The 15,552-nt window shown below is 36.3% G+C and overlaps 1 protein-coding gene across 2 annotated transcripts in view; it reads left to right on the forward strand.

The window, feature by feature from the left end:
* SPATS2 (spermatogenesis associated, serine-rich 2) overlaps positions 1 to 15,552 on the forward strand; it is a 132,209-nt gene that overhangs the window by 53,266 nt on the left and 63,391 nt on the right. Inside the window, exon 2 of one of the 2 annotated variants that reach the window (XM_008582746.1) lies at positions 9,461 to 9,728. In XM_008582746.1, coding sequence (XP_008580968.1) covers positions 9,704 to 9,728 — 25 coding nt within the window. In that variant the 5' untranslated portion in view covers positions 9,461 to 9,703. Of the gene's footprint in view, positions 1 to 9,460; positions 9,729 to 15,552 lie in introns of those variants that run through there. The other variant, XM_008582753.1, reaches the window with a different exon arrangement.

Here is a 15,552-nt window from a genome sequence, read left to right on the forward strand (position 1 = left end):
CTACGATGTTGATGTAATGCTATTTCCTGATATACAGCCCTTTACTTCCATTTTGCCAATTGTCCCATTCATGTTCTTTATAGCAGCGGCTTTTCTCCCACTCCAAGAGATCTAGGATCCTGCATTATATTTAGTTATCATGTCACTTCAGTCTCTAATCTAGAATACTTCTTCAATTTTTCTTTGAGTTTCATGACATTGATATTTGTGAAAAAATACAGGCTGGTTATTTTCTAGATTGTCCTTCAATTTGTGTTTATTTGGTGTTTCCTTAGGATTAGATTCAGATTATGCATTTTTGGCAGGAATACTATCTATGTGATGTTGTGTCCTTCTTAGTTAATCATTTCAGGAGCCATATGATGTTCATTTGCCCCATTCATGGTGATAATAACTTTGGTCACATGGTTAAGGTGGTTTTGTCAGGTTTCTTTTCCACTATAAAGTTTGCCCTTTGTCAAAGATAGGTTTTGTTTTTCAAAACAAATGCTTAGATGGTATTTGCTATGTACCAGGTACTATTGTAATAACTTCTCATTTTTTTTTTGGCAGGTAGACCTTGGTGTTATCAGCACCATGCACCAACCAATTGAGCTAACTTGTCCCAAGTACTATTCTAAGTGCATTACAGATATTAATTTACTTAAATGGTGTAATAAATGATAGTTTTCTAATTCTGTAGTTTGGTTACAGTGTATCTTATACTTTTTCTATTTCATTCTTACTGCCAACTTTCTTAGCTCCAACCCTCTTCAATTCTTGCTTGGATTAGTACTTATTTCTAAGTAGAAATACTTCTTTCCTAAGTTATTCTACTTTTTTAAAAAATCAAATCTGCTACTGTATTTATCAAATTGCACTTGTTTTATCAAGTACCATAATCTATCTGTTATCTCTTCTCTTTCTTATCTTCAATTGTTTTCTCTCTTCCTTGGTTTCTGCCCTTCTGCTCTAAAAAATGTTCCTTCAATCCTAAAAACAGCTTCTTATTTTCCCCTTCACCTAAGATGGTTATCTTTTTCCTCCTTTTTGAAAGAGAAATATATCTACTCGTTTCCTATACTTCACATTCATTACTCCATTTAACAGCAGTCTGATTTACTTCCACAACACCACTGAATCTCTTTATCAGTAACTTCCTTTCTACATCATTACCTTTTTTCAGACTTCAGACTTTTACTTTGTAGTGTTCCTTCCTTTTTTTTATTGTAAGAAAATACATATAAGATAAAATTTCCGTTTTAACTATTTTTAAGTGTAAAATTGAATGGCATTAATTACATTCACAATGTTGTACAGCTATCACCACTATCTATTTCCAAAACCTTTTTATAGCCCCAAACAGAAACTCTGCACTGTTTTTTTTTTTTGTTTTTTTAGAAAGATGACTGGTAAGGGGATCTCAACCCTTGGCGTGGTGTTGTCAGCACCACGCTCAGCCAGTGAGCGAACCGGCCATCCCTATATAGGATCTGAACCCGTGGCCTTGGTGTTATCAGCACCACACTCTCCTGAGTGAGCCACGGGCCCCCCCCCCACCTTTTTTTAAAGAAACTCTGCACTGTTAAACAATAACTTCTCATTCCTTCTTTCCCTCTACTTTCTGTCTTTGAATTTGCCCATTCTAGTTATTTCATATAAAGGCAATCATAAAGTATTTGTCCTTTTGTATCTGGCTTATTTCACTTAGTATAATGTTTTCAGGGTTCATCCATGTAGCATATATCAGAACTTCATTCCTTTTTATTTCATTGTATGTGTATACCTGTATCAATGTCTGTGAAATAGTTTTAGCTCTTACATTTAGGTCTTTGATTCATTCATTTTAAGCTAATTAAAATTTTTTTTATTGTGGTATAAAACACACGGCAGAATTTACTATCAAGTATTTTTGAGTGTGCAGTTCAGTGGTATTAAGTATATTCACATTATTGTGCAACACCGGACACAACATCAGGACCACCATTTATGTCCAGAACTCTTTCATCTTGCACAAACTGAAACTCTGTACCCATTAAACAGTAACTCCCCATTCTACCCTTCCCTCAGCCCCCAGCAACTAGCATCCTACTTTCTGTCTCTGAATTCAACTAGTATAGGTATCTCATATAAATGGAATCATACAGTATTTATCTTTTTGCAACTAGCTTATTTTACTTAGCATAATGTCCTTAAGGTTCATCTGTATTGTAGCATGTGTCAGAATTTCTTTCCTTTTTAAGGCTGAATAATATTCCATTGTATGAATATACCTCATTTGGTTTGTCCATTCATCTGTCAGTAGACATTTGGGTTGCTTCTACTTCTTGGCTATTGTGAATAATGCTACAGTGAAGTGCAAATATCTCTTTGAGACCCTACTTTCTTCTGCATTTTGAGAAAATTTTTGTATGCAGTATGTGGTCGTGCACATTCTTTTGCATGTGGATATTCAGTTGTGTCAGCACCATTTGTTGAGAAGATTATTCTTTCCCTGTTGAATTTTGTTGTCACCCCTGTTGAAAATAAGTTGACTGTAAAGTAAAAGTAAATAATTTTTAAAAAGTTGACTGAAAATGTAAGGTTCTCATCTGTACTCTGAATTCTATTCCATTGATCTATGTGTCTATCCTTATACCAGTACTGTAAGGTACGTGTTGTTTTTTGAAACATGAAAAGTCTTAAATTTTGGTGAATTCCAGCTTATCAATTTTTTTTTCTTTTATGGACTGTATGGTTTGTGTTTTTGAAGAACGCTTTCACTAAAAAAAAAATCATGAAGACTTTCTCTTATGTTTTGTCTAGGAGTTTTATAGTTTTAGCTATTACATTTAGATCTGTGATCCATTTTGAGTTCATTTTTGTTTATGGTAAGAGGTGAAGGTCTAAGTTCATTTTTATTCATTTGAATGTCCAATTGTCCTAACACTGTTTGTTGAAAAGGCTTTCTTTTCCGCATTGAATTGCTTTGGCATCTTTGTAAGCAGTTGAACATAAATATAAGGGTTTATTTTTGAACTCTCAAAAATTGATCTGTATGCCTATACTTATGCCAGTACCACACTGTCTTTATGACTAGCTTTATTGTAAATTCTGAAATCAGGTCCTCCAAAATTTTCAAAATTGTTTTGGCTATTCTGGTTTCTTTGCATTTCCATATACATTTTAGGATCAGCTTGTCAATTTATACAAAATGCTTGCTGGAATTTTAATAGGGATTATAATGGAATTTATGGATTAAATTGGGAAGAATATAACCGTTTCAATTCATGGACATGGAATGTCTCTCCATTTAGTTAGATCTTTAATTTCTCTCTGCAATGTTTTTTTATTTTCAGTATATGAATCTTGCACATCTATTATATTTATTCTTAAGTATTTAATTCTTGTTGCTACTGTGAATGTAATTGTTTTGTTAATTTTGTTTTTTGGATTGTTTATTACTAGTATTTAGAAATACAATTGATTTTTGTATATTAGTTTTATTATTCAGCCTTGCTGAACTAGTTGAGTCCTAGTAGTTTTGTGGTGCTGATGGTGTGTGTGTGTGTTTGGATTCCTTAGGATTTTCTATATATGGGTCATGTATCTTTGAATAAAGACATTTTACTTCTTCCTTTCCAATCTTGATGGCTTTATTTTCTTTTTTTCCCCTTATTGTACTGGCAAGGCACTTTAGTACATACTCGTTGAAAATATGTGGATATTCTTGTTTTTTTCTGAGCTAAGGAAGAAATATTTAGTCTTTCACTATTAAGTGTGATATTAGTTGTAGGTTTTTCTTTTTCTTTTTTTGGCGGCTGGCCAGTGTGGGGATCCAAACCCGTTAGCCTGCTGTTACAAGGCTGTGTTCTAAGTTAACTGGCCAGCCCAGTTGTGGGTTATTCGTAGGTGACCTTTATAAAAGGGTGGGAACATTTTCTTTCTTTTTTTTTTTTTTTTTTGTCTTTTTCGTGACCGGTAAGGGGATCGCAACCCTTGGTGTGGTGTCTCCTGCACCGCGCTCAGCCAGTGAGCCCACTGGCCACTCCTATATAGGATCCGAACCCGTGGCGGGAGCGTTGCTGCGCTCCCAGCGCCGCACTCTCCCGAGTGTGCCACTTGGCGGCCCCTTTCTTTTTTTTTGAACATTTTCTTTTTATTCCTAGTTTATTGAGAGTTTTTATCATGGATGGATATGGGGATTTAGTGAAATGTTTTTTCTGTATCTGCTGAGATGATCATGTAGTTTTTCTCATTTATTTTATTGATATGGTGTGTTACATTAATTGGTTTTTGGATGTAAACCAATCTTGCATTCCGGACAAAGTCCCACGTGGTCATGGTGTACAATAGTTTTCTATGTTGCTGTATTCAGTTTGTTTATACTTTGTTAATGAATTTTGCATCTATATTTATGAGGAATATTGGTCATAGTTTTCTTGTGATGTCTTTGTCTGCTTTCAGTTTCAAGAAAACATGGGCTGTATTAGTTTTCTGTTGCTGCTGTAACAAGTTACCACAAACTTAATGACTTAAAGCAACACCCATATATTACAACACACATACATTATCTCTGTGGGTCAGATGTGGATTTGGCTCAGCTGGTTCTCTACTTAGAGGCTCAGGCTGAAATCAAGGCACAGCTGTGTTCCTTTTAGGAGGTACTAGTGGAGAAATAATTTTCAGGTTCAGTCAAGCTGTTGGCAGAATTCAGTTTCAAGCGATTATAGGATCAAGGTTCCTGTTTCCTTGTTGACTGTTGACCTGGGGTTGTTCTCAGTTTCTAGAGACCACTTGCATTTCCTGGCCTTCTGACCCCCTTAAAAACCAGTGACAGTAGGTTAGGTTCCTCTTATACCAAATCTCCTAGTCTTTCCCTTCTGCCACATCTCTCATATGCATCTTTCTCAACTCAGCCAGAGAAATATTCCCCCTTCTGAGGGTTCATATGAATAGATTAGGCCCAACTGAATAATCCAGGCTAATCTCTTTAAGATCTGTGACCTTACGTCTGCAAAGTTCCTTCACAGCAGTATCTAGATTATGTTTGATTGAATAACTTGGGGACAGGAATCTTGGGGAGATATTTTTAGAATTCTGCCTACTACACAGGCCTCATAGAATTAATTAGGGAGTGTTCTTCTATTTTCTGAAAGTTTATGGAGAATTTGTATTATTTCTTTAAATATTTGATAGACGCTCTCTGGTCTTGTCCTTTTCTTTGTGGGAAGGTTTTTTCATTACTAATTCAGTTTATTTACTTGATATAATCTATTCAGATTTCTCTTTTTATTTTTTACTTAATCTTGGTAATTTATGTTTTTCTGAGAATTTGTTCATTTTATTGGAGTTGTCAAATTTGTCAACATAAAGTTGTTCATAGTGTTTCTTCATAATCCCTTTAATATTTGTAGTCTGTAATGATGTACTTTTATTCCTAATTTTTGTAATTTGTGTCTTCTCTTTTTTATTCTGGTTAATCTATCTACAGGTTTGTCAATTTTGTTTATTTTTTAAAAAAGAACCAACTTTGGTTTTATTGCTTCTCCACGTTCTCTTTCATTGATTCTAATCTGTAGTATTTCCTCCCTTCTGCTTGCTTTGAATTTAGTTGGCTCTTCTTTTTCTAATTTCTTAAATTGGAATCTCAAGCTATAGATTTAAGTCCTTTCTTCTTTACTACTATAGATGTTTTAGGCCCCTGTCAGGACTTTCTTTAGCTTTTATTTTGAATGAAATGAGAAGCTGCTGGAGGGCTTTGCATGGCAGAATTTGGGCATAATCTTATAATTTAAAAGTACCCATAGTGAAATAGAAGCCAGAGAGAGGCAGAATAGAAGATGCAGGAAGCTAGTTAGGCAGCCATTACAGTCCCAATTACAGCAGAGCAGGTGAGAGAGGACTGTGATGTAGATAGGGCGGTAGCAGTGGAAGTGGTGAGAAGTGGTTCAGTTCTGGATGTATTTTCTTTTTGGTGGCTGGCCAGTATGCAGATCCAAACCCTTGACCTTGGTGAGAACACCGTGCTCTAACGACTGACCAACCAGCCAGTCCTCTTCCCTGCCCTGCTCCCCCTCTGGCTTCCCACCCCAGTTCTGAATGTATTTTAAAGGTACACCAGACAGGATTTCTTCTGATGGATTGGAGATGGGTGAGAGTGAACAGATTCATGTCTTTCTTTATTTCAAGGGAATTTTCCTATATGTTGTCTGTTGTATTAGTCCGTTTTTGTTGCTTATAACAAAATACCTGAAACTGGGTGATTTATAAAGAAAAACGACATTTACTGCTTATCGTTTCTGAGTCTGGGAAGTTCAGAGTCCATCTGGTGGTGGTGACAGTGACCTAGGGGTCTCACATTGCAAGATGGTGGAAGCAAAGAGAGCAGATAGAGAAAGACAGACTCTTCTTCTTTTAAAGCCCTCAGAACCATGCCCTTGACCACCCTTTTTATTTATTTTTATTTATTTATTTATTTATTTTTTCCTTTTTGTCTTTTTTCGTGACCGGCAACAGATCGCAACCCTCAGTGTCGCGCCCGTACCGGACCGGGACCGGGATCGCAACCCTCGGTGTCGCGCCCGCACCTCGCCCAGCCAGTGAGCGGCCGGTCTGTATGTGGGATCCGAACCCTCGGCGGGAGCGCTGCCACACTCCCAAGCGGCGCACTGTAGCAGTGCGCCACCGGGCTGGCCCCACCCTTTTTAATACATTCACTACTGCAGGATCCTACAACCCAATCACCTCTTCAAGCTCCACCTTCCAATTACCATAATAGGATTTCCCAGCCTCTTAACAGTCACAGTGAGGCCTAAGTTTCTAATACATAAAACTTGGGGGACACAGTTCCAGTTTCACTGAGTTTTGGGGGGACGTAATTCAATCCACTACATCTGTGAATACTTTTTCTGTTCCCTTTCTTGAGTCCTACAATTTTTGAGTACCTCAATTAGATTTGTTATCCTTGGATTGGATCATTTTTTTGTGCTCTAATATTATCTTATAATTGCTTTAACCTCTTTTTTTTTTTCTGTGAAGGCTTTCCTTCGTTCCATTTATTCTGTGTTCTTCTGTGTCTGTTCTATTTCTTGCTATTTCTGACTTCTTACTGGATCTATAATGCTGGTGTTTTTTCAGTTTTCTTTAACTTTGCAATCTACTTTCTTTTTTTCTTTCTATTTTTATCATTTATTTTCTAACTTTTATTTTATTGAATTTAAATTCTTTTTTGAAGTATTCAAATAAGTATTTGGGGGTCAGGCTGTTAGCTCAGTTGGTTGCAGTGCTGTGTTATAAAACCAAGGTCAAGGGTTCAGATCCTGGGACCGTCCAGCAGCCAAGAAAAAAACAAAGAAGTATTCAAGACAGAATCTGCTTTTGGTTTTGGGGGTTATATTGTTTTCCAGGTTGGGTTCTTCATCTGTTGCATGGTAATTTCTTCTCTCTCATGGTCTCTCTCTTTTGTCGTAGGAAGTTTGATAGTTGTCATTTTCATTTATCTTCTTTATGTTAATTATGTAGACAGCTCTGTTTACACCTTTTGTTTGTAGCTACAGAGCATAGATGAAATAACCATGACATGTTACCTACCTTTTTGGGACCTATCTTACCTGCCCTGCTCATCAGTTATGGTTAGTTGTTAATGTTGCTTTCATCCTCTTTTCATTAAGCTGAGGTTTTGAGGCTTGAGAAGAGTTTGCCATTGAAGACTTCAGTTCTTTTTGGTAGATCTGAATTCTGTTTTTCTAAATTCTCAGTAAATGCTGTCTGTCAGGCCCATTCTATCTAGAGGTATATTCCATTTATTTCCACAGGTTTTGGCTGGTTCTCCCAACTTGGCTCAGTGTTCTGGAAGATGAAAAGAAAGTCTCAGATGTGTCAAAGGACAAAATTACAACAAATTTAGTTACTGATCTCAATTGTCTTTATTGTGATTCTAGAATTGGGCAATATGTCAATTCCATAAAATAAAACAAGTGTTCTAATGAGCTGAGCAGAGGAGATTGGTTTATAGACAAAAATTGGTTTATAGACAAAAAGGGCTAAAGAAAGCAAAAACAAGGAACAAAAAGCAGATTGGTTATTTCAGAGTAACTTTCCTTGTAAGATCGGAACAAAGAGACAGAGCAATAGAAAAATAACTGATTATCTAACATCAGGTTACTTCAGGCTATCCTTTTTCTGTAAGGATTAGAACAAAGGGAACTTCATTATCATGCCTATTGAAGATTTAAATTGGCCTGTTTGGGAAATTGGCTGTTATCCTCTCTTATGATTTCTCCTGATTTCTCAGGTCAGGACAAAACTTAGTTTAGATTTGGTGATGTGGAACTTAGGGATGATTCCATTTTGATTTTTTGTTTGGTTTTTGGGGGCCTAAGGCAGGAACTTAGTCCGGAATAATGGCCTCTGATGATTTTTATTTAACAGATGTTTATCCTGCCTTGCCTGAGGTCCTACTGTAGTTTGTAGAGGCTTTTACTCCTTATGGAATTTTAGGGTTTTTTTTGGGGGGGGGGGGGAGTGGCCGGTACAGGGATCTGAACCTGTGACCTTGGTGTTATAAGGCTGTGCCCTAACCAACTGAGCCAACTGGCCAGCCTTCTTTATGGAATTTTTAAAAGAACTTAACCAGGATTACCTACTTATCCTCTTCATTCTCCTCTTTTTACATTGGAAAGTTTTTCATATAAGGCTACTTTCCTTTCCTTCTTGATTTGCATTTTGTAAAATGTTTTTCCTGTTAGGTGTCCAGGTTATAAGAGTTCTGTGACCCTCATCATGCTTTCTTTACCCAGAAATCTTGGGCATATATCTTCAAAGTGTTTAGAAAAATGGAAACAAATAGCATTTGTGTCTTTACAACTTAGAGACACTTCCTGTAGTATCAACTAACTCGCTTTTTTTTTTTTTTTTTTTTTTGGTGGCTGGCCAGTAAAGGGTTCAGAACCTTTGTCCTTGGTGTTACTAGGCTGTGCTCTAACCATCTGAGCCAACTGGCCAGCCTTAATCCACTTTTGATGTTTTATTTCCCTCGTTAAAATTCCTTTGCACTTCCACTACTTGTAATCCCACCCCCAAGTTTTTCGCAGCTGTATTTGAGCTGGGAAACCTGAGGAGAGGTTAGAGGTAGGAAATTCTAGAGGAATTTCCTTGATTTGGATAGGAGGATCAGGTAGTAAGAAAGATCTTAGGGATTGATAAGAGGTAATATTTTAGTTTGTGAAGCAGAGATAGGGATTAGATGTTCAAGATAGAGAAGATAAGAAGACCAAGAAAGTATGCTTTCTAAACTAAGAAGGTGATCTGATTCTAAGTTTTTTTTGAGAAAAATACTGCTTTTCAACAGCTACATTCTCTCTAGAATACTTAAAAAAAAAAAAACACAAAAACTAGTTTTGTATAATTACAAAATAAAACCTGTGGCTGTCTCTTAGAAATTTTGTGGAGATAGCCGTTACTGTAATAGTGAATGGTGTGTTTGTGTTTTTCCTTCTAGAATCTCCCTGGAAAAAGAGACTTGAGTGTCTGCAATGATACTGCCCAACAAGAAATTGATACAAGAAAAGAAAAGGAGATTAACAGCTAGTGAGCAGTTTTGAACATCCAGGATTTTGTGTTTATCATTTCCAGCTCCAGATTTCTGTTGCCCACTTTTAAATCAGAGATACCTTCACTCAGAACCCAGAACAAGGCAAAAGGATACATTTCTTCTTTATTTTTTGAGATCAAAGAAACTGCAATGTCTAGGAAACAAAGCCAGAAGGGTAAGATTACATTTAGGCATCAATTGTTAAAAGCATAGTTGTGGAGCAATGATCCCCATTTATATCTATATATTTAAAAACTATTTTTTTTAACAATGTGTTTTGAATAATTTTACAAGTAGTTATGGCTATTAGATTATAGCTTTGTATATTACTCTTGAAATTAATTCCTATAACAATTGCTTTTTGAAATGCATCTTGAAGGTGCATTTTTGTAGAGTGAATATATGTTAGGAAAATGTGGTAGGAGGTTACTTACTGCAGGATATTCTATGTCCTTTGAGTTGACATTTCACTGGAGAAAGGAAATGGAGCCAGAGTAAATGCTTCCAGTTTTTGTTTCCTTCTTTAGCTTTCCTTCCGGGATTATTACTCTAGCTTCTTGTCTAAAGGAAAATATATCAAGAATACTATAGTTATAAAGAGGGGAAGGAGAACAAAGGCTCTGTAAAACTTCTTTTTCAACTTTCTTGGAATAGCTGCAAAAATTTAAAGGGACAGATTAAACAATAACAGAACTATTCTACACAACTGGAATATATATACTAAAAGAATGACCACAGGTACCTTAGCTTTTTACCCTCATTCAATTTGATTTTCAATTTAGTGTTCTTGAATTGAAAACAAAGCTCCATAGATCCAGTTCTCACATGTTAAATATAAAAGAAATTCTTTTAAACTTAAAGCATTTTAAAATGCCACTTGGCAGTTCTAAAACCCTATTATAAGAAAATACTAGGGGTTTGGCCGGGTAGCTCACTTGGGAGAGTGTGGTGCTGTTAACACCAAAGTCATGGGTTGGGATCTCCATACTGGCCAGCTGCCTAAAAAGTAGATGAGTATCTCGTGTGTGTGTGTACGTGTGTACATGTGTGTGTATGTGTGTGTGTACATGTGTGTACACTATCTGTATTTTCTGTCAGTTTCTCTGTAAATCTAAAACTGCTATAAAAATAAATTCTATTACTTAGGGGGAGAAGAAAGAAAATAATGTGCCAGAAATGTTTGTGGTTTCATGTAGTGTCATTGTATAGCAAATCTGTGTAAAGAAAATCTGAGCTGGGCCGGCCCGGTGGCGCACTGGAGAGTGTGTCGCTTGGGAGCGCGGCGGCGCTCCCGCCAAGGGTTCGGATCCCATGTGGAGACTGGTTCCCACTCACTGGCTGAGCGCGGTGCGGGCGCGACACCGAGGGTTGCGATCCCGTTGCCGGTCAGTAAAAAAGACAAAAAGGAAAAAAAAAAATAAAAAAAGAAAATCCGAGCTTTAAGAAGTGGTGAGATTATTGAAGAAGCCGGAACTGTTCTATGGAATGAAATTGATAAACTGAAAAGGTTTATTTTTGTAACCCGTTTGTTTCTTCTTAGTCATCGTAATTCAGTTTGGTTTTTTCCCAGATATGCCTGAAACATTGAGCATCTGTTTTCTTCCTGTAAATGAGAAATACTGTACTAAAAATAGGATTCTGGACTTGAAAATAAAATAATGTCATCTAAAAAGTTTAGGATTTAATTTTTTCTTTTTTTTTTTTTTTAGAGATGACCATTAAGGGGATCCAAACTCATGGCCCTGGTGTTATCAGCACCACACTCCCCCAAGTGAGCCACAGGCTGGCCCTTAATTTTTTCTTGAACAGTTAACTTCAGCACATTACTTTGACCTTTTAAAAACTCGGGAGAGCCATTGTTAATTTCATGTCTGTGTTTTGCCAGAGCTGTAGAAAAAAAGTATCATTGCTTTTTGTAATTGATATCTAATTACTATAAAATGAACTAAAATTTTAGACCACCTCATAGGCATTAAGTACTTACAAATTTTGGTTGAACTTAGCTAGATTTTTTCCTTAGTTGGAAACAAAATAAAGCATGTGTTGTTAGGACTTTCTCTGAAACAAATCTCTATGTATTATTGATTTGTATGCCTGATAGTTGAACCAAAAACTACAAAGTTTATTCATTTGTACATTTAAATTTTCATTGCTTTGTGGTTTTTTGTTTGTTTGTTTGTTTTTGGCAGCTGACCATATGAGGATCCAAACCCTTGAATTTAGTGGCGTTAAACTTGAATTGCTTAAATTAAATTAAATCAATTTCAGTAACAGCTATTGATTGTTCCAAGCCTTTTAGCCAACACCTAGCAGAAGTCGGCTGGTTAATAAGTGCTTCTCAGAGTGTGGTCCGTAGTCTAGTGCCTGTCTGTGAACTGGAGAAATATATAGAAATGAAAAGTGTTTAGGAACTCTTTCACAGAAATTTGACAGTGCTGCAACATCTAAGCCCTTTTCAAAACAGTTTTATTGAGGTGTAATTTAAATGCCATACAGTTCACCCATTATAAATGTACAGTTTGATTATTTTTAGGAAATTTATGCATTTGTACAACCATCACCACAATCCTATTTTAAAACACTTCCCTCACTGCCAAATTTTTCCTTACCTGTTTGTGATAAATTTCTGTTTCCTACCCTAGCCCTAGGCAAACACTGATCTTCTTTCTGTATCTTTTTAAAAATTATTTTAACTTCTCAATATACATTGTAGTCGACTTTCATGACCCTTTACTTTCTCTCTCTTTAGTTTTACCTTTTCTAGAAATTGTATATACATAGATTAATACCATATAGTTTTTATGTCTGGCTTCTTTCACTTAGTGTAATGTTTTTGAAGTTCCTGCATGTTGAATGTATCAGTACTTTGCTCCTTTTTACTATTGAGTAGTAGTATGTTATGTCATATATTGTTTATCCATTCACCAGTTGCTATTCATTTGGATTATTTCCAGTTTGGACTATTATGAATAATTATAGTTTATGTACATTTGCTTACAAATCTTTGTGTAGACATATGTTTGCATTTCTCTTGGGGAGATACCTAGGGGTGGAATTGCTTAACTTTCTAAGAAACTGCCAAACTGTTTTCCAAAGTGGCTATAACAATTTATAATCCACTAGCAATGTTTGAGGGATTCAGATTCTCCATATTCTTAGCAACACTTGGTATGGTCAGCTTTTTTTATTATAGCTATTTTAATAGGTGTGTAATGATATTTTATTGTGATTCTGATTTGTGCTTCCCTAATGACTTATGATGTGACCATTGTTTCATGTGATTATTAGCCATTCGTGTATCTTTTTTGGTGAAATGTCTATTCAGATTCTTTACCCATTTTAAAAATTGGGTCATTTTATTGAGTTATAAGAGTTTTTTTTTTTTTTTTTTCCTTTTTGTCTTTTTTCGTGACCGGCAACGGATCGCAACCCTCAGTGTCGCGCCCACACCAGACTGGGACCAGCAACGGGATCGCAAACCTCGGTGTTGTGCCCACACCTCGCTCAGCCAGTGACTGGCCGGTCTGTATGTGGGATCCGAACCCTCGGGGGGAGCGCCACCGCACTCCCAAGCGGCGCACTGTAGCAGTGCGCCACCGGGCCGGCCCAAGAGTTTTTTAAAATATATTTTGGATACAAGTTCTTTATTAGGTCTGTGATTTGCAAATATGTTCTTCCAATCTGTGGGTTGTATTTTAATGTTCTTAATGGTGTCTTTTAAAGAGTGAAAGGTTTTAATTTTGATGAAGCCCAATTATCTTTTTCCCTTTTATGGATTGTGCTTTTGATATCATGTCTAAGAATTCTCTGCCTAACTCATAGTTACAAGATTTTTTTCTCATGTTTGCTCCCAGAAGTTTTAGTTTTATCTCATACATTTTTAAGTCTGTGATGCTTTTTGAGTTAGTTTTTGAGTGAGGTGTAAAGGTCTAAGTTTACTTTTTTTCATATGGATATCTAATTGTTACAGAGACTGTCCTTTCCCCCATTGAATTGCCTTGACACCTTTGCTGAAAATCAGTTGACCAAAAATGTGATTTATTTCCGGACTCTATTCTGTTACATTGATGTATATGTCTGTCTTTATGCTAGTATACTGACTTGATTATTATAGCTTTATAGTAAGTATAGTACATTAAGTAACATAGGTAAGTCCTCCAGCTGTTTTTTCCCCCCCCAAAACTTTCTTGGTCCCGTTGCTGGTCCCGGTCCAGTATGGGCGTGACACTGAGGGTTGCGATCTGTTGCTGGACACGAAAAAGGACAAAAAGGAAAAAAAAAAAAAAACAAAAAACTTTCTTGGCTCTTCTGGTTCCTTTATGTTTCTATATAATATTTAGAATCTGATAGGAATTGCATTTAATCAGTAAATCATTTTATAGGGAATTGTCATCTTTTTTTTTTTTTGTCTTTTTTCGTGACTGGCAACGGATCGGCAACGGGTTCGCAACCCTCGGTGTTGCGCCTGCACCTCACTCAGCCAGTGAGCGGCAGGTCTGTATGTGGGATCCGAACCCTCGGTGGGAGCGCCGCCGCACTCTCAAGCGGTGCACTGTAGCAGTGCGCCACCGGGCCGGCCCGGGAATTGTCATCTTAACGATATTGAATCTTCCAATCCATGGACTTAGTGCTATCCAGCCCTGAACTGTACCTTTTTGACAGCCTAAAGGCTATATTTTATTCTAGTTACTCAGGGTGTTTCTCGTTGTTAAGGGTAATCTTATTCCATATGAAATAGTCTTGTTTTGTTAATGGTGCTAGGAATGTTTTAAGCCTTTTGTTCATATCCAACTGAAGTATTTCCTGAATTTATACAGCATTGTAAGTTTGTTATTTTCTCTAAACCTGTTTTCTGTAAGAGTTAAATTCCCAACTTAAATTATAAGTTGTATTTACGTTTTTGGTACAAATTAAAATATGAGTAATAGGGATCAGAGAAAGAAAAAGTACAACATAGGAGTCAGCCCATCACCTAATAAATCAACTGCGTTTGTTTCTCATGTACCATCCTTATATATGTATTTTTGGCATCTGTCCTGTATGGAAATCTGAACCCTTAACCTTGGTGTCATAACAACGTGCCGTAACCAAATAAACTAACTGGCCAGCCCTTTTGTGTACCTTCCTTATCTATTAATGTAGACTTCTTAAATTCTGTTTAGTGATGATAATGACGTAGAGATCATCTCCTTCAGTTACCTTTTTTGAGTGTGTCTCAAGCACCTGCTGTAGTTAGTTGTGTATGATCTTCTTTAGGAACAATCAGAATAGACTTGAGAAACACCATTGTTAGCCCATTAGCCTTGTTCCAGTGTTTTGCCACTTACCCATCAAAAGTTTAAGCTTGTGTTTAACATATTTGTTCCTGCCTTAATTTAACCTAGTTTCTTCTTTTGTGGTTTCAAGGGAATGAAGAACAATTGTTTGACATCCTCTTTTTAAAAAAAAATTGAAAATAAATAGGAAAGGCAATATGAACATGAGTAGTGGTGTAGACCTTTGCTGTTGGAACCACACAAACTCCATTTTTAAATTCCAGCTGTCACTAGCTAGCTAGTGATCTTTGGGAAATTAATTTACTGTTCTTGGCCTCCTCTTCCTTATCTGTAAAATGGTAAGATGGCAGAAAACTTTTGTATAGGGATGATGTGAGGATTAAATGAGATAAGTCATGTAGAGCTTTTTTCACATTGCCTGGCAGAATAAATAACTCAGTAATGCCAGCTGTTGTTATTGCAGTAGTCTGTTTAGCCTTTTTTTTTTTTTTTACTTTAGATCATTTATAATTCCTGTAGCCCAGCGGTTCTCAACTGTTAGACCCACTGTTCTCTTTTTATAATAAATATGTTATGAGACCCACTGTTCTCTTTTTACAATAAATATGTTATGTTTCTTTTATCGTCCTGATATAAAAAGTCATGGATAATATATAGAACTTACCTGTACAGACAGCTTTTTTTTTTTTTTTTTTTTTTTTGGTTTTTTTTTTTTTTTTTTTT

This window comes from Galeopterus variegatus, unplaced genomic scaffold (genome assembly GCF_000696425.1).
Source record: "Galeopterus variegatus unplaced genomic scaffold, G_variegatus-3.0.2 Scaffold95, whole genome shotgun sequence".
In the NCBI taxonomy this organism is placed as follows: domain Eukaryota; kingdom Metazoa; phylum Chordata; class Mammalia; order Dermoptera; family Cynocephalidae; genus Galeopterus; species Galeopterus variegatus.